Below are 26,106 nucleotides of genomic sequence, written 5' to 3'. Positions count from 1 at the left end.
GCTCTTATGTTCTGGAACATTCCAGACTCCACTCTCTTCATTGCCAGTAATTCAGACTCCATTCCCATGTAGAATTCTTGAATTCAGACTTACAAGAGGCTTAGAGGTTGTCTGGTCTACTCCTCTGCCTTCACAAAGAAGGAAACTAAGGTACCATTTGCTTATGGTTTGTCCTCAGTTATCTTAGATGGAGAGTTCAAGCCCTGTTCATTCAGTTACTACACACTGTTTCTATCTCCTATTTTGCTTTAAATAGCATCATTTTGAGTACTTGCTGAAGTTTTCCTGTTTATACCAGTAACATTGTCCTTCAGCGATGAACCCAGACTCAACAGATAGCATCTGTTCTTTACAGATAACATCTCTCTATTTATAATTTCTTCTCTCTTCCTTTGCTTGAAACAAACTTTTATGGGGCAGGGGAACAATGACTGTCGTTAGAACATATTTTAAAATCAATTAGTTTTCTCACTAGAAGCTATGAATGCAAGTAATTCAACTTAGATCTAAGAAAATGACCATACTAAATAGGACCAAGGCAACTTCAAAGCAGAATTTCCAAAAATGAGCTGGAAAGAGACGTCCACTTACCGATTTCAGTCATTGTTATCCCTGGTGCTAACTGCCCGTTGTTGAAAGAGCTATAGGTAAACAAGTTGGGTACGGATGTGAGGTCATAGATAGGTTCTTGCTTTATCTGTTTGATTCCAGTCATGTCAAGTCCTGACTGATCAGGGGAAGGCTGGCCGGAATCCACGTTGTAATAACCCTCGGACTTGGGCAGGTCAATGACATGTCCGTTGGCATATGTGCCGCTGGCTTCATTGTTCAGGTTGCTGAGGCCATTGCTGATGCTGCTGCTATACACCCTGGCAAGGGCTTCCGCCTCCCCACCCTGCTGCTGCCGCTGCTCCTGCAGCCGCTGCTGGTGCTTCTGCACCTCGGCATACAGGCTGTCCCTTTGCTTCTTGGACATCCTCCCGAACTTCACAGCTGGGTTGGAGAGAAAAGCAGAAAGTAGCACTTGTGGTTATCATTCTCAGGAACCACCCTAAGTCCAAGGGGCCATGACTGCTGGTCCATCAACATCAAATGCACAAGCTTCTAGCACCATAGCCCCAGGGTCCATTCATTTGCACTCTACAGTTGGTGAAAGGTTATATTAAGGGGTATCTGTACTGGTTTATGTGCACAGTGAGAACTAAATCTAATTGAGGAGAAGTGTAAAAACTTATGTATTTCTCATTGACATGAAGTTTAGCGTATTTCCTTGTTCTTTCTTACTTACGGGGAAAAAAACCCCACAAAAACAAAAAACTACCAAATAGTACTTGATATTAAAATGTCAACCGATACTCATTATTAGCTTTTCCCTCTAAGCATTAGGATTACTAGATTGTCGGATAGGACCCTATTATTTCACTATTTTCTAAATAGCATGTTGGGTATGATCAAGGATGTGGGGCAGGGTGATAAACACAATTTTAAGCAAACCACATCATTCGCCATCAGTTGGCTTTGCACATCAAACGGAAAGGATCTCTGGAAAATAGCAATTTGGTGCATCCAAGGCCCAGCAAGCGAGCCAGCAGTAAGCCCTCCTTTCTCATTCTACCACCCCCAAGTTTTGCTGCCCATCTCTTCTGATAAAATCCTCAGCTACTCTGAGGAAAAAAGAAAAAGAGGCGTTGTAAGTGGTCACAGAGTAATATGAAAATGCTTTACTGATTGACATTACATTTCAATCTGAATGCGTTGATTTTTAACTTATAGAGCTTAACCTCCTGAACTTATGGACATTGACATTTTTCCTCACAAGCTGTCAACTCCCAGTTTAAGCTGTGAACATCCTGAGTCAAGGTGCCACCTTGTCTGAATTATCAAGCTCTGTGTTGTTCAGCTCATGCTAATGGTGGAGACTACGACAAGCCTGGAGATTCCTCTCTGTTTCTATTTTTTTTTTCTTTTGTGACAGTGTTCCCATCACCTGTTGGTGTTGGGAGCTCAGAGAATGTAGAAAGAAGAAAGAAGAGGGTATAAACAGGTTCAGTTCTTGGATTCAGTCACTAGGGTTGATGAGAATAACTTCTGAGGAGACCTACACGGCCAAGTGCTTAAAAACTCTCCAGCACGAAGGGCCCACAGAAGAAATTCTTGCTGTGAAAGAGCTACCATTTCACCCTCCAATATTCTTCCAGTATTCATTTTCTTCTTTCGTGGGTTACAGAGCTACCAAATTTTATCTGAGCATCGGCTGTGTAGAATGGGGACCACATATCCCAGCCTCCCTCGCTGCCAGCTGTGGCCACGTGATTAAGTTCTGACTAACAGGAAGTAAATGGAAGTGCTACATGTACTTCCAGGTGTTGGGGCATGATATTTTCCTCCTTCTTGCCTACTGGATTGTGGATGTGAGGGCTGGACTTAAAGCAGACCAAACTCTTTGAATTTGTCCTTAAGCCCTCTTAAAAATCTATGTTTTGGCTTTCTGATACTGCCTAAGTAGGAAAACAAGGTGGTAATTATCCAGTCATTTTTCTGAATGAAGACAATTAATCTGGTTAACTCAGATCAAACTCTCCTTTTCACCTCAACTGTTGTTTTTATAAGGTCTTGAATTATCCAGATCAGTGTGTTTACCTTTGTCAAGACACCATCTTTGTTAGCATCTGTTTCCTATTTTTTTTTTTAATTTTATTTTTTTCCTTTTTCTCCCCAAAGCCCCCCCGGTACATAGTTGTGTTATATTCTTCGTTGTGGGTCCTTCTAGTTGTGGCATGTGGGACGCTGCCTCAGCGTGGTTTGATGAGCAGTGCCACGTCCACACAACGAAACACTGGGCCGCCTGCAGCAGAACACGCGAACTTAACCACTCGGCCACGGGGCCAGCCTCGCATCTGTTTCTCAGAGACAATTTTTTTGCTTACTAATTGCAGTGGTATTTCCAGTTTGTCCATGGACAGAATTCTATAGTAATTTTTAGGGAAAACTTTCTCTGCACCTTATATTATATCTTTCTAAAAAATTTACTATGTATCATTCTCTAGGGAAAAAAAACTTTTTGTATAAGAAAAAGTAAATCATAATAAATTTTGATTCAGAAAGAACTCCCTCCAACCAAGAAAATCATGTGACATGCTTCTTTATTTGCTGACTCCTTTTTCTTTGGGTTCATGTAGGTTCCAAACAGCTCACTGTTACAGAGCTATAGAGGTGAACACAAAATTTGTATCAATTGCTATAGATGAAGATTTTTGTTTTGGCCAGAAGAGATCTACTTTCTGACTTACTTTAGTAGAATAGTTTTCCATTTGTTTGTTTAAATTTTATAGGGAGAAAACTGAGAATGAGAAACTCTCCAACATGGAGACAGAAACACAGTGTCTCTTTTTAAACTCCTTTCCTTTTAGTCCTTGCTTTAGATTTCTATATACTCTATATTGAGACGAAAGATACATTGTGGTGTACTGAATGCATTGATGACCCTGATTTCTTTTACCTATTTCCATGCCCTTCCCTGTGTAAATCTGCAATGCCTTTTCATTCTGTGCAAGCATCCTGTCTCACCCCTTGACTCAGGGTCATGTGACCTGCTCTGGGCCAGTGTAATATTGACATATGTGATGCTAACAGAGGCTTAAAAAGTGCTTGTGTGATTGAGTGTCTCACCATGAAAAGGACATGACTAAGCTAGCTTACTGGAGGATAAAATACGTGAAGCAGACCAGAGCCACCTCAGATATCCCAGATGAGAACATCTATGATCAGCGGATCCACAGAAGGACCTGTAGCTGGTGGCAGATGCATGAATGAGCCCAGTCAAGACCCCACATTTAACAATTTTAGGTTCAGAATTCTGCTGTTAGCCATAGATCTCATAATCAAAGCTAACAGTGTCAAATAAGTACGCTGTCAAGTCCTCTGCCTAGGTAAACATCTGAAACTCAGTAGTGAATAGTTAGGCCTTTTCCAGGAAATCAACTTAGCAGATTACTGAGCAACTGAAGTATTTTCAAAGAAACAACTTAAAGCTCCACTACATTTTAGAATGATCAGATTTCATCCTAAACCAAGGACTTTGCTGACAATTACCATAAAACTATTTTAGAATGAATTTTCCATTCATTTTAGAAACACAGATGAGCCAGTGTTTGTTTTATGCCCCTTCCTGTAATAAAAGTGATGACATATTTGTGAAAACATTACAGTACAGGGCAAAAATAAACCTACTCAACTTTCCCGACATATAAATAATTCCTCGTCACTATTTGTAAATACCTTTGTTGTATTCATAGGCCTATTTTAACAAAGGCTATATTATTATTATATTTTCAGGTATTAGCATTCTTCTTACCACTACCTATTAATCAGAATGGCACATATTTTAAGTGTTTGCCCCTCTCAGACTTGAATTACTCTGTTAATGAGATTCACTTGAGTATAGAGGCAGCCTCTTGTTAAACTGCTAGCTCTCAAAGAAACCAGCACAATTCTGTATACATTGCAAGTGCTTTATAAATATTCAGTGATTAAAGTATTTTCTCATGATATGCTCTTCACCCTCATTTTGATCGCACACTAGCAAAGAACAATTTTATGCAAAAAGTATTGGAAATCTTTCCATATTTATTTGGATTGTGAGATTCTAAATGGAACAGAAGTTTTGGGAGCAACTATAAAATAAACTCATTGCTTTTTCAAGGATTTCTTCTTACTACTACATGACAACTAGACATACGTTTTTGGTTTTAAGAGAACCCAATTGTAGAACTATCATCTTTGACTTTTCATAGTTATTTTGGAAATTATTTCATCTTACCATCTTTGGTTGTAAAGCTCTCTAAGTTTATATCTTGCTTACCAAGGAAGCTGGTCTTAATTTAACTCTTAAATTTCAAGGATATGCCTTTTTTTTTTTTTAGTGCTCTAAACTTTGTAGAAAAATTCTGTCCAAACTTGTTCATTAATTTTAAAATATTCTCTCTCATCTCTTTTCACTATTTCTCCAACAGAACTTCCTGTGATGATGGAATGTTCTCTATGCTTTCCAATTTGGTAGCCACAAGCCGCATGTGGCTATTGAGCACTTAAAATACAGCTAGTGTGACTGAGGACTGAAGAATGGAATTTTAAATTTTATTTAATTTTATTCAATTTAAATGGTGACACGTGGATACCATACTGGGCAATGCAGTTCCGGATAAGAAGACATTGTGAAATCTGTCCTTGTTGGGAAGCTTCCATTTTTTCATAGGTGTATATTTTAGGAGACATATTTGATTATTACAAGGTGAGTATCATGTTTTCTCTTTGAGGCTCAATATCTTCCTGATGCCAAGAGACAATATATGCCAATTATCTGTATTTCTTTAAAATCTGGAAGTTTTTCTTTCTTTCTTTTTTTTTGGTCCACATCACCTTGAATTTCACTGGAGGGAGTGTGACCAAAGGCACATGATCCACATACAGAAAATAATTATCATTGTCTATGTCTCAGGCTCTAGGAAGAAGAGAATTCTGTGGTTCATTCAACAAACATTTAGGCACCTGCTTTTAACCAGACCTTAAGCATATAGTGGGAACAAGATGGAAATGGCCCCCTGGCTTAGGGCAGCTCACAATTTAATACAGGAGTGCTGTGCCCAATGTTGGTGGGGAAAGAATTATCTTAGACAAATGCTTAAAAATGGAAGCAAAGCTAGACGAAATTCTTTGTTTCACTTTATTTGTTCCCTTTCATTAATCTAAGAAGTTCAGCTGGGACCCAAGCCACCCAATTGGGTTGGGCATGAGGATGGAGTGCACACTTGTGTCATATTCTGAGGACACCAACCTACGCAACCCTTCTAAAATTTAGACTTCTTCTATAGCCTTTACAATCTTCATCACGGCTCAGAATAGTTCAAATCCTTGTCTGGGTAGCTGTGACCAGCCAGTGGCGCTTCTGGGTTTCCTATAGAAGTATGTTCTTTTCCTTCGCATCTCCACATACTAACCAATTTGTGCACCAGCCAGACTTAACCCAGTGACCAAATGGTCCCAGTTTGACTGAGACTTTCCAGTTTTAGCTCTGAAAATTTCATGTCCTGTGAAACCTGTCATTCTCAGGCAAACCTGGACAGGTGGTCACTTTCAATCTAAGCCTATGTGGCTTTCACTTAACCTAGTTAGCACGGGTTTTGCTCCATGATCTACAGTAAAGCCTTTCTTTTCTTCTTATTTCATAGACAATACTAATTTTTATATGTTCTTACTTTTCCTCTTATGCCTAGCAGCACACGGTTTTCTTTGCTTCTCATCTGCAATTCCCTTTGTCTAGAATTCTTCCAGCAGCTTAAACAGACGCACGCAAAGCATTCATTTGAAAGCCTTTCAGTAAGAAATAGGAAGGCAATGCCTTACCATCTCTCGACATTCCTAGGGCAAGACACTTCTGCAGTCGGCAGTGTTGGCAACGGTTCCTGTTGGTTCTGTCAATTAAACAGTTTCTCTGCCTTGGGCAGGAGTAAGAGGCATTGTTCTGCTGGCTCCTCCTAAAGAATCCCTAGAGGGAAAAAGAGAATGAGGGAGACAGATTTATAAGAAGGGAAACAGAGACTATTAACATAGGTTTGCTACATTTTCTACAGTGAATATAACAGTTTAATTTTTAAAATTCTTTGGATCCTTCTCCTTGGATAGCTTATAGATGTTTCTACTGGAGGAAATACATACTATCTGCAGAGATATGAGGGTATCACTCATTCATTCATTCACTCACTCATTTAATCAATGTTTACTAAGGACATTAGTGAGCTGTGCTGTTCTATGCAAAGAAAAGCAGAAGGAAGTTTCTGCCCTCACAGAGCAGTGGGGAAGGAGTGGCAGAGAAGATCACTGCTAAGCCAGATATGACAAAGCTGGATGGGGACAATACTACAGGCTTATTTCGGGCACTGTGGGGTGAGAAACTTGAGTCACAATAGACCTACTAAGGCCTGTGGGCTCAGTATGTGCTACTATCTTCCTAGTTTCTAGGATGTATTTTTCCCCATTTGAAAAGTTTTGAATTTGGACTGATTGCATTTGAAAGTTTTTTGTTTTTTTGCTGAGGAAGATTGTCCCTGATCTAACATCTGTGCCAATCTTTCTCTATTTTGTATGTGGGATACCTCCACAGCATGGCTTGATGAGCGGTGGATAGGTCTGCACCCGGAATCTGAACCTGCAAACCCTGGGCTGCCAAAGCGGAGCACAGGAGCTTAACCAATATGCCACTGGGCTGGCCCCTGGAAGGTTGGTTTTTAAACCAATGATGTATCTTAAAATCAACCACATCTTTGAATAAAGGAAATACGGTATATAAACTGTTCAATAAAAAATAAGCAATAATTAAAAGCTGAACTAATGCTCTCTGCTCAGCCTCAGGCTATAGTGATGTAGGAGACCTTCATGCAAGTCAGTCTGGGTCCTTCTGGTACAAAATGAACTGCCATGGACCCTACGCTACCTTTCTAAATAAATCCACAGTTGAGTTTATTTTTTTAATTCTTTGGATACCACTCGGTTTAATCATCTTACAGAAAACCCTATTGGGGAAAAATAAACATTTTCTTTAGAGAAATGAAAGTATCAGTCACCCATTCCTTCACATATTTAATCAGTTTCCTTAATTGCTCTTTCCTCTTGAATTGAAATACAGCAAAAGTGCAAAGTGCCGTGAGCAAAGTCATGGTCTCTAACGGATTGACTGAGAGAAATTTTAGGAAAAGATAGCCCACAGTATCATCTTTTGGAAGAAGGCAGCCTTGAGACGGGCTGGGACGGTCAGCCCAATGCCTATCTTGCTGTGAGGCCTGGAGGAGGTCACCTGACCTCTGTCAAACAGTTTCTGTGTTTCCTCAACTATCAAGAGGAGGATAGAGCAGGGCCGGGACAAGGGTGAGGTGAGTGAGGCAATCAACTTGGCCACAAATTTAAGGGTCGTTGAAAGAGTGGGTAATCAGGATAAATATTTCAACACAATATGTTAAAAGTCAACATTAATGCAAAAAAATACTGAAAGTTTAAATAAAGAGAGGATCAACATTATTGATTTTCCTTTGGTCTTGGGCTCCAATATGGCTCAGCATGGCACTGTAAAGGGAGCTTGACTAACCTTGTGAAGAACCTCAGAAAAGGATGTTGTGGCTAAGTATCTCCTTGGAAAGAAAGGGCACCAATTGGCTTTGTGGTTGTAAACCCAAAGCCATTCAACAACAAGAACTAATTTTGCCCTCACAGATCCATGTGTATTATTTATTTAACGGACAAGTGGAGGCAGAAAGAGATATCTGATTGTCCAGTTTGAATGAATTCATGGAGCCCCTGAAAACAGAGATGGAATCCAAGCCCCCGGGGATTGAAATGATGTAGTTCACACACCATGAAAGCTGTCAGAAAGCATAACTTCAGCCCATTGGTCTTGATTAAAGATGACTCGAAATTTACATTTTAAGAAAGAAGCCTGTGGTTTTTATCTTTGGGTACTCTAGCGCCACTTAGCAAAAGAGTTGCCAGAAAAAATGAGTGAAGTCACAGCTACAGCCCTAATTTAAGGCCAATTTGACATTAATTATGAGGCATTTTTTGCTTATCTGTTGCTCATTATTGCAAATGAGGTTTTTGGCATGAAAAAAGAGATTCTCTTTCAAATTTTATTGAATGAATAGGAAATTTGAATAAATGCACAAGCTGCATTGATGTTATTTAAAATGGGTTGTTTATGTTGACTAGAAAACAGTGTTATGAAAATTCAGAGGTTGATACTGAATGTGCTGACATTGACATCTTATTCTGAATAGAATTTCCTGAATTTTCTATCTGCAGAAAAATGTAGCATATTTACAAACGTGAGTGTTTCCATGAAATAAAAAAAATAGTGTGGTGTACAATATCATTTTGACTAAAACGTCAAAGTATGCTTCAGAGTAACAGCATAATTTCTCTGATTGTGGATGCCTTCTTTAAATAGAAAAGATGACATGAATAGGACTAGTTCTTAGCTATTGATCTGCCGAAATATATTTGTTCAGTAGTTAAATCTTTGGGAAATTACTGTTTAAAATGTTTTGCTCCTTAAGATGAACATGGCCTTGTATTTTGAAATCAGACATCTTCCAAACAGACCTTATCTAATGAAACACAAAACATCTCCACTTTGACATTGATCTAAAATACATTTTTGCTGGACACTATGTAAACTAGACCAGAGCTCTTAAAACTGCATAAGAAACCAACAAAGTGGTAGAAATACTTTCACTGGAGAGGGTTCCGATTCCAAAATTATTAGTATTTACAAATAAAACTATTTATCTACCTGCCCAGAGGAAGTAATGACTTAATCTAGGAGGGTAAAAAATTGCTGATTTGTAATTTTGCTTTATTGTTTCTTTTGAAGAGTTGAAAAAATTGCATTAATGTAAATAACATTCAATTCTTAATTGTAAGTCTGCAGAGGGACAGAACGTAAAGCACATCTTATGATGTTCCAACATGGATTATCACTAATCACCTCGAAGCAGGTCAGTATGTTGATGGGTTAGGACATTAATGTTTTTCTCCCCTCTCTACATCCTTTGCCAGCTTTATTCTCATTTGTTGCTCTTTCTTTTCTTTCCTCCAGTTTCAATTCCAGGAATCATACTTTTTGAGAATATTACAAAGACATTGCCAGTTTTTTGCATAGCACCACTATTTGTCAGTTATAGCATTTTGCCTCATTTATATTTGAAAGTCTCTTAAGATTAAGATTGGTCCTTAGAATCCATGATTAGGCTACATCTCCTTCAGTTTACTGACCTTAAATTAATGATACACTGCTTGCATCTTGGATCAAAAATACAATTGCTTTCTCCAATAACTTTGCCAGGACATCACTTTTTCCTCCCAGACTGTGGCTGCATTTTATTTGCTCTGGTTACATATTACCCTTTAAAATTAGTTGTAGAACTGTTTTTATTTCCTCCTGGATACTTAATCTCTCCACTCTTTCTTTTTTTTTAAGGATGAATGCTAACAACTTACTGTTAGTTTCAAATTTCTCTTATTTCACATTAGGTCTACGTTGACTGCTATTCCCCCAGCTTCGTATTTTAAAGCAGCCTGCCCGTAGGAATTAGTTTGCCTTTGTAAGGATTGGTCGAATCTGTCCTGGAAAGGAACTCTGGACAGAGAATGAAAAATCCTGTGTTGTTGGCCATGCTCTCTTACTAACTACATCAGTGACCTTGGCCAAATGACAAAATCTTGTTTATACCTCAGAACTTCATTGAAAAATAAGGAGGTTGGGGAGGAAGATTTTTAATTAATTTAGAGATTATCTGGCTTACTTCTAACATTCCATGCTTCCAGTTTTATTTTTCTGGAATGTGAGAATAAAGGATGGCCATATGCCTATTGCAACTGTTACTTTGACTTCTTTCTCAAGCAGATAAATAAATGTAGCCTCGTTAGTTATAATCTTTATTTTAACCTTTAGTTCTTTAATATAGTAATAAACACCCTGGAGCTTGCTGGAGACAATACTGTTAAAAACCTCAAGAATCAGTATTTATATCTCTGTAAATGTGAGTAGTTCAAACTTTTAAATAAGAATCCATTTTTAAGCAGCTGCTGACCGGTTAGACAAAAACAAAAGGGTGAAAGGTCAAAGAACGGAAAATCAGCCCACCCACCACTCAGCAAGGATCCCGGAGTGTCAGCAGCGGGCACAGAACCCTTTAGCAAACCTTTAAAAAGGCGTGCTCACCAGCGCCCGCGAGGCACGCGGATGCCTGAGGCGGCCGCGGGTGCTGTGGCAGCGCTGTGTTAGAGCCCGTACCTTGCAGCCTTCACACGTGATGACTCCGTAGTGGATCCCGGAGGATTTATCGCCACAAATTTTGCATGGTATCACTTCAATTTGTGCTGTAGGGGGAAAACAGACATTTTGAGCTAACAGAGTTGCCTTCTTCCTTTTACCCTCCTATCTCCCTCCCCACCTCTCCCTGCCTTGACCTTAGTGTTTGGACACGGCGGGGTGGGGGTGGATGGGTGGGATCATCCGCTACTATTTGAATGGCCTCCCTGAGCTACTTCTGTGTGAAAGGGTATCCATTTACCATTGTTTGCTTTGTTTTTCTCAAACTAAAACGTATAACCAGGATCAGAAGTTTGCTAAACTCTTGCCTTCCCTGTGTTCTCCTTTTTAAACCTGACCTTGAAATAGCGTGACTCAAAAATCTCTTGAACCCCTGGCTTTGGTTTTCTTATTTTGCACTTCAAACACTGAGTTACTGAGAGCTATCACATTGCCTTATTTCAATAATATTTTAAATAAGTAAATAAAGCAAAACTGGAGGGGGTGGTGGTGACTTTATACATTATGTGGCTGGATGTTTATTTGTGAAAATGCCAATAACGAATCAGTCGAATATTTATTGAATGTGCTCTGTATGTCCACTAAATTAATAAAGTTTGATGACACAACATAAGATATGCTAATGATACCAATAACTTAATTAATAAAACATGGAGAAATCAGAGAAAAATGATAAAGTATGTGGGGACTTAACTAGGAACTGATATAGTTTCGTTGGAGATGAAGACAGCTTGGTTGATTTTGAAGACTGTGTAGGATTTGGTTAGGCTGGAGTGAAAGGCAGAGGGCATTTCTGCAAGCAGAATGGAATGAGGGAGGTCCAGAATGATTATGGCTTGTGATCACTAAAACAAACAACTTGGCTATATTGAAACTTGGGTCATATGGTTGCATAGAGGGGGTGATATCGGATTATAGAGCTCCTGGGAATTAAGTGGAGGAATTTTCACCTGGTTCCACTGGCCGTAGGAATCAAGGAAGTGAACCAGGTAAAGAAATGATGAAAGTGGTGGTTTGAGTACCTTAGAATGGTGAGTTTGCCAGGCTAACTGGAAACAAGGAGAAGACTAACTAAAAGGCTTTTCCTGACTTGGGTGTTAGGAGATTAAAGCGTGGATTACATTGGTGGCAGAATAAATGGAGAGGAAGAAGCAAATAGACAGACAGTTCAAAGGTAGAGGAGAGAAGATAAATGACAGAAAGGATACAGAGGTGGAAACTGATGACAAAGAGGCTTCTAGCTTCCTAGCTTTCAGGCTGAGATTAAATAGTAGGTTTCACAAAAGGGGGACGTTGGTAAGGCAACTATTTTGTGCAATACGGTGGGGCAGGGGATTTCCATTTTGCATGTGTGCTATTTGGTGTGATGTCTTGTAGGCACCTGTATATAGAACCTTTTGGAAAGATGACTTTAAGTTATCAGGATTGAGGTTATGGGTGAATCCATGGGATAAACTTTATTTAGAATGTAGTAATTCCTACGTCTCTGATAGTATTCTAAGAGTTGTTAAAATTATACACACTAGGAAGAACTACTATTCCCACTCCCAATTTAAAATAGTTATGCAAAATATGCTCCAAAATGCTTTGTACATCAATCTGCTACTTGGATGTTTTTCTACAGTTTCTTACCCTTGAATATACAAAACAAATAAGTGCAAGATATAATCCTCTTTGTCTTATTGTTTTACATTTTAAAAAAGATAATACTCAGCTTTAGGGTAGCCCATTAAATTTTTTGAAATTAAATATTTCACAGGAACTTCAAATGACCTTTATGAGCAAAAAAGCAGCGTTATGTCCCTATTTTTCATATGAGAAAACTGAGGATCAAGGTGGTTAATGATGTCTTTGAGTTGGCTTGGGAGATGACAATCAGAAATTAGCCAATTTCCTGATATTTCATTCAGTAACCCATTCTCTGCCTCCTGCAAAGATAAAATACAAATACAATTTTGAATTCCTATGTTATTCCAATAGCACCAGCTAAAGAGATGATGATAAAAACATTGGGAGAAGAGACAACTAAAGTCAACGAAAATACTTATTAAACTATTTATTTCTATTTGCTTCTGTTCTTTTGGCTTCCAGATTACATGAACTGTCCTGTTTCTCTTAGCTTTCAGATTACATGAACTAGTACTTGTTTTCAAGATCTTTTTTTTTTTGAGGAAAATTAGCCCTGAGCTAACATCTGCCACCAATCTTCCTCTTTTTGCTGAGGAAGATAGGCCTTGAGCTAACGTCTGTGCCCATCTTCCTCTATTTTATATGCGGGATGCCTACCACAGCATTGATTGATAAGTGGTGCATAGGTCCGCGCCTGGGATTTGAACTGGTGAACCCAGGGCCACCAAAGCAGAGTGTGTGAACTTAACTGATATGCCACTGGACCAGCCTTTCAAGATTTTGTGATATGGGGAAAACTCGAGATTTGATGTCATTCTGTTCTGTTCTGTTCGCCTGGGTTCCAGTCCATAATCTGTTAGTGATTGGGGCCATGGCTAAGATCAAATCTCTGACCTTGTTTTCTGGTTTATAAAGCTTAGCTGACAAACTTCATAGACTCGTGAGGATTAAATGAGATATTTTATGTAGAAGCGCTTGTAAATAGTAAAGAGCTACAAAATATCACTCTTCATCATCATCATCATCAACAGCACCACTGTTAACTGATATCTCTAACAATTTTGGACAAAAACATAGACAAGCCATATTGTTATTCCTTTATTAAAAATCTTATCATTAAAAAAACAGATGAATGACACTATAAGTTATTTGTACTATGGGTTTTTTTTTTTAATTTTTGTGATTGCCTTTCAAACAGTGGATTCTTTACAATGTTTGCAAAGTTGACTAAAATCCCAGGTATCCATTGTACAGTTGTTAGGCTTCTATGATATTAAGTCAGAGCACTCTGCATAAATTACTCCCCAGGGAGTAACTTACACGTGGGGAGAATCTGCTTGAATAAGTTCTTAATTATAAAATGATCTAACTCTAAAGGAAATGAAAATAGAGGTAATTTGCCCCCTGGGGTGTGAGAAGATCTTTTTGAAAGCCACAAAGGTTATCTTACACAACTTCAGAAATACAAACGGGATAAAGAATGATTCGATAGAACATCTGCATATTTATACATATTTATAATCCCAGCTCCACATGTAATCCTGAAGAGCCATAAACATTTTAACAGTATTTTTAAAGAGAAAGAATTCACTTAAAAAGGTATTTGTGTGGTGCTGTGTGTGGGAAGGGATTATCGGTTTGGAAAACGTATGACCATTTTTACCTTTTATGGCAGAATAGATCTGTTGAGGTTTATAATAGGGAAAGATAAATTTAAATAATTTAAGGTGCCGATCCTTTTCCTCTTCTCTCATTTAAAATAAACTGCCTCTGAGCTACTGCTTCATAGTTCATTCTATGTATTTTATAAAGCACATCTTTGAGGCAGAGTATTTCAGACACTGATGAGAACAACAGATCATATTATTGCTCCAGTGTTTGCTATTTCTGAACGTTTTGCCATAACACCAGCCATAGCCTCCTGTGCAATTGTCTTGTGGTGAATACAGATCTGGTGACGTGCTACTTATCATGGTTTCAGACTGAACACCTGGGGAGGATTTGGTGGCTTGGACCTCACCAGCTGTGACAATGAAGGGTGTTATAAGGAAGCTGAGGAGGGAGTTCGACTTTTATACTTTTGCTTGATTCATTGAGTAACTCAACAAAAGCATTGTCTGAGAGACAAACACAGAGGAGCTGAAAAGCCCTTGAGATATGCTCATTTCTCAGTGTTTCCATTTTTTATATCTTCCTCTTGCTTGTATTTTTCTATTGGTAATCCTTCGTGGAGACTATAGTTAAAATTTTATTTACCAATTAATTTTTGTGTTCATAAAAGCGATCATACATGGGGTTTTTTTGAAGTAATATTCTTACAATGTCAAAGAATTTCATGAAATATTTAAAATAATTTGATGTTTTATCTCAGAACAATTTATGAAGTAAAATTAATTGAATATCCCATGATTTAGAAGGGAGATCCCTTCAACAATTAGAGAGTCATCAAAATTTGTTTGTTCTTTGAAAATGGTGGTTCTCTCCTCCTAGTATCTCCTGCAGGGCCTTCCTTGCTTGGAGTCCCTCCCACGACATCTCAGAAAGCCACCACGTGTTCAATTCTTCTTCCTTATCAAAATGGACATATCTTTTGTTCTGCTCCCTCAGAAACCCCTGCTGGTGAAGGTAGGTGTTAAGTTAGAGTAACTAATCCAGGCTATTGAGCTAACTGGAAAATGTATCACTTTGATCCATCAAAATACCTTAACTCTTAAAAGCATCCATCAGGAATGGGAGTAACAGTGGACTGTTTAGGAAACATTTTTACTGTGTGCTCTTATGCTCTTAATTCCTACCATTCCATCTCTTTCAACTCACCCTGGCCATTTTTATGTTCTGGGCATTTTAAGCCCGTTGAGGACAGAGTCCAGGTCATACTTCTTTTTTATATTTTCTATGGAGCTCAAAAGAGGATATTTATAACTCCTTAAAGCAGTGGTCCTAATTTGTTTTTCTTTCAGTACAATTAAGAGATTTGACATCCTCCCTTTTATCAAAGTGGCTTTAAGCAATACTAATTTTCCAGATTTGGGGGCTGGGAGAAGAAATCAGAATCTTGAGATTTGGGTGGATATATATTTTGGAATAGACCCTCAGGTGCTTCTCATATGATATGATAAGGCTCCCATTGAAGAATACATGAATCAAGCTATTAACTAGGAATTCTCTGGAGCATGTAAACCATTTGCAAAGGAAATAAAACCTGGGGACAAGGCTAGAATCTGGGAATACTAGGGCATGACCAGTAATTCTCTCTCTGTTTCCTGGCCTTCGGTTTCAGGCTATACTTGCAGCATCTTTTGTTTTCTACCTTTTTTTTTTTCCTGAAGAGAAATAAGAAGCATCTGCCCCGTCGATGATAATCCCCTTTCCTGCACACTGGGTTTGCCTCTCAGTTTCTGTTTTCCAGAATTTTACAGTTTTGCTAAAAGCAGGCGGTACAGGAAAAACTTTTAATGTCTGAGTGAATCACAATTTGCACATATAAAAACTTCCAATAAAGATGACTATTTTGGTTAAAAATCCTTTTGCAGATGGTCTCAAGAGCCAAAGTTGTATCTTATCTACCCAAATTGTATCTCAGCTATCATTTGTGGCAAATCCAAGTTAAAATCCCTGTTTTTACTCTTTCCCTTTCTCGCTGGCAGACTGATAAATATCTACCTCTATTAGATATAAAAATCTTCAATGTCACATAACAACAAACCCAAAGGATGAAGCAAGTACTCCTAAGATCTGGTTCCACGGTAACTTTGATTTATCAGAAAATGGCCCCCAAGATTAGGGTGGGATGGAAGTGTGGAAAAAGGAGACCCTCAGGAAAAAAGTAAAAGTCTTTGAGTTTTTGCTCTTATATCATGCTATGTGGTGATTCTAAAAGATTCCTGACGGCGGATCAGGTTTGTGTTCACGTATATCTCATCAGGGCACACAGCACCTTAATGCCAGCTTTTTGCTTAAATATCAAATGTAGTGCATGAAATTCAGTGCACTCTAATTCCTATCCGAATGCCCTCACATATGTCCGCATTTGGGGTCTCCCTTTCTTTTCAAACTCTTCCTTGTAATATTCTGGGTGGTGGTCTATGTGAGCCTTCTATTCCGTTTAATTGATAGATAACTTCTAAATGACCTAAGTATAACATTTACTTTTATATTATTAAAATTCCCTATATATCATTGGAAGCTGGAATAGGAAAAACTTACTATCATATGATAATGGCAAAAAAAAGGGTTTTTTCAAAGACATGATTTGTAGGATTATCATGAAAGGAGTTGATTTATTTTTTACATAGGAACATTTACCCTTAACAAGTTGCTTGCCTACCCTAACTCCTCAGAAGACTGAAACAACAGAGAATGAGACCCACAAAGAACAGTGACAGCAATTATTATTATCATTAATAGCAATTACTGATAATAAGCTAAACATACCCCTTGGAAGCAAAGCAAATCACTTTTATAAGCTGTAGGGGTTTTAAACTTATAATTTATGAATTAATTCCCATTAAATACATCCTGTTGTGTCAAAGTTTTAATTATGAGATAATGTGTGTGTGCGACCTGGCATCATTTAGGTTGAAAGCAGTTCATGTCTTCCATGACCACTCACAGTATGGTCTGTAGACCAGTGACATTAGCGTGACCTGGGAGCATGTTAGAGATGCAGACCGTAAAGACTTACTCAAGACCAAATGAATCAGAATTTGCTTCTTATCAAGCTCTCCAGGACAGCATTCAAGTTTGAGAAGAACTGTTGTATGATGTCCAGGTAATTACAGTTGTAGCTACTCTGAGAACTGATGGAATTTTTAATTTCTCTGGCATTAAGGGAAATGAAAAACTTTACAGGATTCTGGAAATGTTGTTTCTGCTATTGTCTTTTAGGCATTTCCCCTTTATTCAAAAGGCGGTAGGACAATTGAAGGGTTAGTTACAAAAACTCTGGTCATTAATTGACGAGGCAGAAGAAAAAGAAACCAGTGTGTTTCCAGCTACATCTTGCATGGCTGTAATTAACACCCAGTGTACTGGGTTTCCTTTGAAGATTTAATGATCGTCAGCTGTGCTACATCTTCACGTTATAACACTGTGTGGTGGTGTGTCCTCCCTCTTCTGTGGACTCACTCTTGGGGTTGTGGCTGCCAGCTAACTCTCTCGATATCTGATGCAACGAAAAAGCCTCTTTTCAGAAGATTAAAAAATAATTTCTATTTTGAAGGTTGAATTGTACAAAGTTTACTCTTTTTGTGGAAGTAAGGAGGTCCAACAATGTTTAAAACAGAAATGAATTCATTTCAGCTCTCCATGATAATTCTGGGAATGAAACATTTGGAAAGCTGCCGCTTCTAGTGGAGGCAGATTAGTTAACACCGAGTTCAGTAGTCATGATGGATACTCATCGTATTCCTCTCGTCTGTCATAATGCTGTCCTGAGATGCGCTCCTCAAAGTGTGGTCCCTGCCTAGCAGTGGTAGCATCACCTGGGTGTTTGATAGAAATACAGGCACTTAGGTCCTACTCTAGATCAACAGAATCAGAATCTGCATTGTGACAGTATCTGCGATTCATATGCACAGTAAAGTTTGAGAAGTTCTGGAAGAAAGGGAAGACATTCTACAGTTTACCTCTTGGGGCATCTGCCCCCAAACCCCAACCCTCTGTGAAGAGAACTTTATGTAGAAAAGAAGACATGTACTCTACTTGATAGCTAATTTTCCCAGTTATAAAAAGAAGAAAACAGCAATTATTTTGCTTCAGTGAAAAAACCTGTCTCTCCTAGTTCCTTAATTTGTTTCTGAGCCCATTTCTCTAGTCACCATTTAGCTGAAGCCATCAACAGGAAGCTCATGTTTATACAGCACCCCCTTCACTGAGGGAGGGCAGACATGGTGACACTCCACACACCAGGTCTCACAGATGATTCAGGGTGACCAGGCTTGGAAACAAACAGGATATCCTTCAATAGGTGAGGGGATAAACCATCTATGGTACATCCAGACAATGGAATATTATTCAGTGATATGGGGAAATGAGCTGCTAAGCTATCAAAAGACATGGAGGAATCTTATATGCGTATTGCTAAATGAAAGAAGCCAGACTGAACAGGCTACATACAATATGATTCCAACTATAAGACATTTTGGAAAAGGCAAAACTATAGAGACAGTAAAAAAATCAATGGTTGCCACAGATTCGGGGGAGGATGGGGGGATAAATAGGGGAAACAGAGAATTGTTAGGGTAGTGAAACTGTTCTGGACGATACTGTAATGATGGCTATATGTCTATGCATTTGTCGAAACCCATAAAATGGTACAACACAAAGCGTGAACATGAATGTAAACTGCACTATAGTTAACAACGTATCAGTATTGGTTCATTAATTGTAACAAATATATCACACTAATGCAAGATATTAATAATAGACAAAATTGTATGTGTAGGGGTGAGTGGATATATGGAATTCTGCTCTATTTTGTAAATCTAAAACTGTACTTCTAAAAATTCTATTAATTATTACAAATAATTGAATTACACAAAAGTGCTTCTTTTGATGGAGGTAGTGAGGATCATCTGAGACAGCCCAGCAAAGACAAGTAAGGAGTACTTTAAATATAATCAACTCAGCAAACATTTGTTTATTTTAGGCTACAGGTATATGCAAAACCAGGTTTCTATTTTCAGAATGAATGCAGTGAGTGTACAACCACACACAGGTCTAAATAACCTAAATATAGGGCAGACAGAGATGAGTGCTAAATGAACTGGAAGAGGAAAACATTGATTTCAGCTGGGGGAAGCTGGGAAGTTTTGGTGGATGAGGTGGCTTTTGAGCTGGGTCTCAGAAAGTGAGCAGGGTTTCAAGCAGTAAATATGTAGGCAGAGGGCAAACTTAAAATCGGTAACTAAAGATTGAAAGAGGAAAATCCTATTATGAGAGTGAAAATTTCAGATTAGGTAAATTTATTTTGGGGACCTAGTTAATGGGGTTAAATGAAAAGTAAATAGGAGCAGAATGCTTTTAAAATTATCAACCAACCATGCTTTTAACTGTAGTCACATTTGTCAGGTTGAATCATAGGAAATTGCCACCTTTTTGTGCAAGAAAATAGTCAACATCGGCGATTTCATATGGTTCATCCTAGTGTTACTGTGCACTGTGCCCTAAGATGTGGTTCCTATACTACATTCTTTTCAAGAATATTTGAAAAGACCAATTAACAAGGACATGCTTGGTAAACATAAAAATAAAGCCATTAAATTATGTATCTGAAGATAGACAATTCAAAGGTTGGAACAGGAAAACTAATTAAACACACACACACCAAGAAAACCCCAAGTAACAAAATTGGAGATGGAAAGCACACAATACTCTCATTCCCTTCATTGACAGAAGCAGTAGAGAACATTCCTGAAGTTCTCAGCACTTGTTCAGAGAGTTCGAAAATTAAAAAAAAAAGTCTCTTTCTGCTTGTTGGCAAAGAAGATGAAATTTCTTGAAATGTGTTAAAAAGAGAGTACCATATAACCATATAACCACATAGTACCATATTAACCATATAAACATATAGTATCATGTTAACATTTTTTCTTCCTAATGTAATAATAACTTTATTTAACTGGCTCATAATACCCTACAATTTACTTGGATGGCCAAAAACTAAACAGTAGCATTATTTGTCACTGTTTCATATTTACAAACACTTCTGTTTTTTAATATACCCTTAGCCATTGATGCATCAGATAATTACATAAACAAATTTTAGAACATAGGTGAGATATTTACATCTGTTTTGTGTGTCAGAGAGAGAGACAATGAAATGGAAAAAGAAGAATCACTACCAGTAGCCCCAAGGACTTTGTTTGCCATCAGAGAGTTGATTTAAGGAAACATTTGTATGAATAGGCATTCCAACGTCATTAGGGAGGTTTCACTTATGTGAGAACATCTTGGACAAATAATGACACCAGTGATCATTCTAGAAGAACTTAGATTTTAGGAACTCATTTTTTGGATTATCTGCAAGAGCTTTGATTTTGTTTTTAACACAGATTATGCTACAATAATAAAATACATTGCAAGTTTCTGCAGTGAGAGCTACACTGTTATGTTCTAGCAAACTTGCAATTCAGTGCCCATTACTTCAGCATCGAATCTTGAAATGAAAAGAAATTGTTAGCATTGGAGAGACAATCTTGATTTTTACTTCATCTCTAGAGACAAGAACAAGTTCAGATATTGGAGAAAGGCATGTTTGGGTTTAGTTCATCTTTATAGATAGCATTTTTCAGAAAGAAGATGTAGAATTTAAAGGAAGGCACTCTCATCTGCACACAACACCAGAAATTATTTTAGTGCTCAAATGGTAATTTAGGATGTCACTCTAGAAGCTCTCCCTTATAATTTCACCCTATGCTAAACGTCACAAAGGTCCTATATCAATGTAAGCAAAGGCTCAACCACGCAACCGGTGTAGAGTTACTAGTGCAGAGCTCCCTCCAAGACTGAAGTGCCTGTTCTGCTGAGACTGCACACTTCCCCTAAAGAGATTACCAGCATAATCCTAAATATTATAGGACCCGAGCTATCTTATTTTTGAGCTCATCAGATCCAGCATGCTGCACGTAATCCCTAACAGCTTTATTCAGTGTTTATGTAAGCTGGTGAGGAGTTGTATGAACAACGATGACCAAGTACTAAGAACAGATACTGTGATTTTCAAATTCCATTTTAACAAGTTTCTTTTGAACTGTTTTTTCCTACAAGCAGAAAACTCATCATCATTGTTTGACAGTTTATAATATTTGCATGGATGTACTTATGGTTGTCCTATTTGTAAGCCGTGTTTCTTATACATTAATTTATGCCAAAGGTGTTTTGATGCTACCAGGTGGATTGAATTGGGAGGAAAAAGTGCATTCTTTTGGTTATTTCATCAGAGGTTTGAATTACTTCAAACTAGCAGAGATGTTTATTTTGGGGAAAAATAACAGAAGAAAAAGACTGGTGCAAACCAGAAATTGCTAAGCACAGCATCTAATATTCTACCATAGTAACTTTAAAAAAAAGCTGCAGCTTGAATTTAGGATATTCCTTTTAATTCCACCAAAATTTAAGAGGAAAAAGAAAAACATCTGGTTCTCTTTGCAAAGTGTAAAGAGAGTTTTTGTTCATACAGTTCATTAAAAACAATGAGGGGTGTGTTTGTGTGTGTGTGTGTGAACACACACATATAAGCTAAAATCAAACACTGTGTTTTATGTCATTTTACAACAGAAGGAAAAGTCATTTTTTTTCTTTTTTTTACACCAAGTCAGAGGAGAAAGGAACACTTCTGTTCACCTGTGAGCCTCTGCTTAATTGTGATTCAGACGCAAAGAGGATTAAGCACATAGACGTTAATACGTCCAGTGTTATTAATTTCTAAACAACAATAGCAACAATATCCTGAGCAAATCTGTCAGTAGTAAGGATAAATGATTGTTTAAAGACTCCACTGATGTCAGAACCGCAATCTGCTGGTAATGGCTTACTTCACCAATGAAGTCTTTACATATATTTTGAAACTGGTAAATAATTGCATCAAAACAATATCTATTCTTTTGTAAAAATACAAGCACCAGGAAGCTCTAAGCATTGTAGAAAGATGTAATTCTGAGTTCATATAATATTTGAAGGAGTTTTAGTTTTGATTAGTAACTTTTTTTGAACAATTGAATAATTCTTTTGAAAACTGGTAACTTTTTTTGAACAATTAAGGTTTATATTATTTGAAACAATTATATCAATTTAGATTTTAATATTTCCAACTGTTGTTCATTGCTATTTAATACTGGCAAAAAAATGGCAACAAATCATGTGTCATTTTGCCCTGAAACATTTTTAAGACAAATGCTCAAACCTGCCTGTGTTACGAGATAATGTGTGTTTAGGGAACTGTACACTAACTTGTAAAGAATTTAGGAGAAAAAAACATAATTCATCTCGTTGATAATAGTCATTCAACCAAATAGACTTTTGTGAAAATAGATTTCTTACATATGAAAAAGGGTCTGGTATAATATATTTAGAAACTGAATTTTTAAAAAAGATAGAAAAGTGAAGTGATCATAATGATAGCAACGCAATGACTAAAATCAAAGCTACCAAGCTGTGACAAGAATGTTCACACTGTTAACCTCATGTCAGTGTAACGTGGCAGATGACTACTTGAATTCAATCTCAAAACTTATGCATTTGGTAATTTACTTTAGGATATGATAATATTTATATATAAATATATTTTCCTGTGTCAAATAAAGCCTGAGTGACTTATTTATTATATACATTGTCAACTCAGAAAATATTTTATTGTCCTCACATGTAGCCATCAATTTATTTCGCTGAGAGCTTAGAAATGCTTACTTTCTTGCCTGGAGGAGAGTTCATACAGCTAAGCGTCAGAAGAGAGAAGAAAATGCAAAACTCACCAGTGGCATCAGCTTTAGTTTTGAGCTCGTTCTCACACATTTTGACGTAGCAATTAAAAATCTAACTGAAAAATATTGCACTTTTCACTAGAGGTCTGACGACTGGCCCTGTGTTACCCCACCACTAGGATCCCAAGAGACTGCATTAATGAGATTAAATGAGAGAGGAGTTAAAGGCATCGACCGTTCCATTTCATTAAGTGAGGGTGAAGGGCTCCTCGGGCCAGGAAGGCAGGAGGGAGAACGTTGGGCTTTCTTTTTGATACTACTTATTCGCAGAAGAATGCAGCATTTGCTAAATCACAATCAGCAGTTTAAAAACATCATTCCCCCCGCTAGAATTGTATAGACATATATAATTTCTGCACTTCAGTTCTCCTTTGTTTTCATCCCGTTGGAAGCAGATCCAACAGGCATATGCCATGTAACTACAGTCATCTCTGTGATTATAAAAGTATAACAAATTCCCTTCAGAATTAATTTGCTTCAATCCTTTTGGACCCTCTGTTGAGGTCCAGGAATGAAGGATTATATAAAGGTATTACCACGTTCCTACTCTCCCAAATATTGAATCACAGTGGTCTATGTACACAAACATTTTGCAGTTGAAGAAAATATGCATAATTTACAGCAGCAGTGGCAACAAAGCCAGGGAACCAGTTTGGAGACAATACCAGGTGGGTCACTCGGCCCCAACCCTGATGTCTAAAGTGACTTCATTCTCCCAGCATGCCTCAGTGCTCCCACTTGTAAAATAAGAGTGATGAAGACACACAGACAGAAATTTCTGATCCTCAACCCTTGTCATTAGGCAGGATAAATATATGAATATGTAAAAATTGCTTTGACTTCCATAGAAAAGAGCATGATTTTTATGTGAGAGCAAAATGCTCACAGGAGTGTCAGCTTTATTTAACTTTCACTCAGGGTTACTGAATAGTTTCAGTGATGAATCTCACATCTTTGTTTTTGCCCCCCACCTCCCCCTACCACCTTCGATAGCTCTCATTTTCTTTTCACTAATCACTTGTCACAAATGATTTGTTGATCTCCTTTCCTTCTGTTTCTTTCTTCTCTTACAACATCTCCACTTTTTCCTGGCCCACGTTGTAGTAGAACTGCTTTTCGGTGGGAAGAAAGGCAAGAGGTGGAGAGGTGGTTAGAGGAGGCTGGGTAAACCCATTAAATATTATTGTCAGCCTAGGAGAGCTGAGCCCGGTGGTTCTCAGCTTTGGATGTGCACTGGAATAATCTGGAGAATTTAAAAATATTTCTCTCTTACCTCTCATGGTTTGTTTAAAAACTCCATGGCATCTGCAGTTTTTTAAACATTTCCAAAGTGATTCTAATGGGCAGACAGGACTGAAGACCCCTGGAAATTTTCTCAGAATCACCAGAGATGTACGTTAGATGTATAGATTCAGGACCACCACCAAGTGCTGAGTCAGAATCTTCTGAGGAGGAGTCTGGGAAGCTACAGTAATAAGCACTCAGGTATTTGCTATGATTAGATAAATTTGGGGAAAACTCAAGGAAAGAACCTTGGACTTTGAATTAGAACATTTGGTTTTGGATTCTTGGGTAAGTTACTTCACTTTTTCTGTGTCTCAGGTTGCATATCTCAAAAACAATATCCTAACACCCACACACCAGAGCTGTGTGAGGAGTAGATGCGTAAGTCCTCAGCACAGTGTCCGGTACATATTAGAAATTCAGTAAATATACATGAAAATGAGTCAGCCTGCCCGTGCTGATCTCCGAGAATGCATTTTGGCTGTTGACTTTGGTTATCACTTGTTCATTCAGTCAACACATATTCATTAGTTAATAATTAATACTATTTATACTAGGCACTGAGAAATAAAAATGATGGAACTCACAGTCCACTGTGTATTTAAAACCTATGGATTTAATCCTATTTAAGTTCTTCCATTGTAATCATCAGTTTTTCATATATACTAGAAATAATATTTTTAGAAGAACTGTTGGTAATGAGGATCAGTAACAAAGCCACTTAAAAACTTTTCTTTGGTCGGAAAGTAAACAGATTTGGGGGATACCAAATATTTCATGTGTTACAGTTTAAATGTGGAGACAGAATTATTCCCTGTGAATTATTTAAAGGTTATTAAATACTAACGTGTGCAACGAAATTTATAGGCATCATTCATAGCGGGGTGGAAGCCAAATCTCAGGGTTAGAAACTTATACCTCCTCATGCCTCCTGAGCCTTGAAAGAAACCCAGCCCCTGTTCTGGCCGACCAGGAAATTGGTACCAAAGAGCATCACGACAGACTCAGTGGCATCTTGATGCACAGGGCATACTCATGCTCAACCCGCTAGAAACAAAGGGTAGGGTTGAAGACAGGAGCACATGCATGAGGGGGGAATCCAGCCTTATAAGGGGTGTATGGTAAGGAAAGAAGGAGGAAATGGTCAGGATTTCTTTAGAGTTATAGTTTAATCACATTGCTTTCTTTATCAAAAACTTTTCAGCTCTCCAGGGTCCACAAGATAAACCTAATCTCCTCCTTGGTCTGTCTTTCCACAGCCTGGGTCAGTAATGTCTTCAGGCACTCATTCTGTGATCCAGGGCCAAAATCATCCATTCGCCTTCAAATTCTGCCCCAAATTCCTCACTATCCTCCCTTTTTCATGCCACTACTCTCTCCTCTTTCATTTTCCCAAAGGCCTCTCTCCATTGCACTCCAACTACCCACATTCAACCTATTTTTGAAGACCCCGCTCAACTCCCACCACCTCTGCATAGCATCCCCTGACCACTCCATCCACAGTGATTATCCTGGACTTCCATGTCTTTACCATTCATTTGGTCCTGGTGTTCTTCATTAATCCTGTTTATATGCTTACCTTTCATCTTGACTGTAAGCTCCTTAGGGATAAAAGTCTCTCATTGTATGCCTCCCAGTCTAGCATAGAGATTCAGTAAGATGTATGGAGTCCGTCAGTGGCTGAGTGCACACCTGCTGACTGACTGCAGCACTGGGGGACCAAGATAAGTCTCACCACCCTCTCCCACCATTTCCTTTAACTCACATTTCACTTTGATAGCTCATCTTTGGGGCATGTTGACTTATTTGCTTGCTGCTACTTAGTGGAGATGA

General features: G+C 38.1%; 1 protein-coding gene across 1 annotated transcript in view; it reads right to left on the bottom strand.

Moving 5' to 3' along the window:
- RORB (RAR related orphan receptor B) overlaps window positions 1-26,106 on the bottom strand; it is a 184,066-nt gene that overhangs the window by 43,854 nt on the left and 114,106 nt on the right. The window contains exons 2-4 of the mRNA XM_014735412.3: window positions 10,841-10,926; window positions 6,403-6,544; window positions 592-993 (exon numbers count right to left, since the gene is read on the bottom strand). Of these exons, the coding sequence (XP_014590898.1) occupies window positions 592-993; window positions 6,403-6,544; window positions 10,841-10,926 (630 nt within the window). The remainder of the gene's footprint in view (window positions 1-591; window positions 994-6,402; window positions 6,545-10,840; window positions 10,927-26,106) is intronic.

The sequence above is a fragment of the Equus caballus genome, chromosome 23, assembly GCF_041296265.1.
Source record: "Equus caballus isolate H_3958 breed thoroughbred chromosome 23, TB-T2T, whole genome shotgun sequence".
NCBI lineage: Eukaryota > Metazoa > Chordata > Mammalia > Perissodactyla > Equidae > Equus > Equus caballus.
Note: the sequence above shows the minus strand (reverse complement) of the source record. Positions and strands in the feature narration are given on the sequence as shown.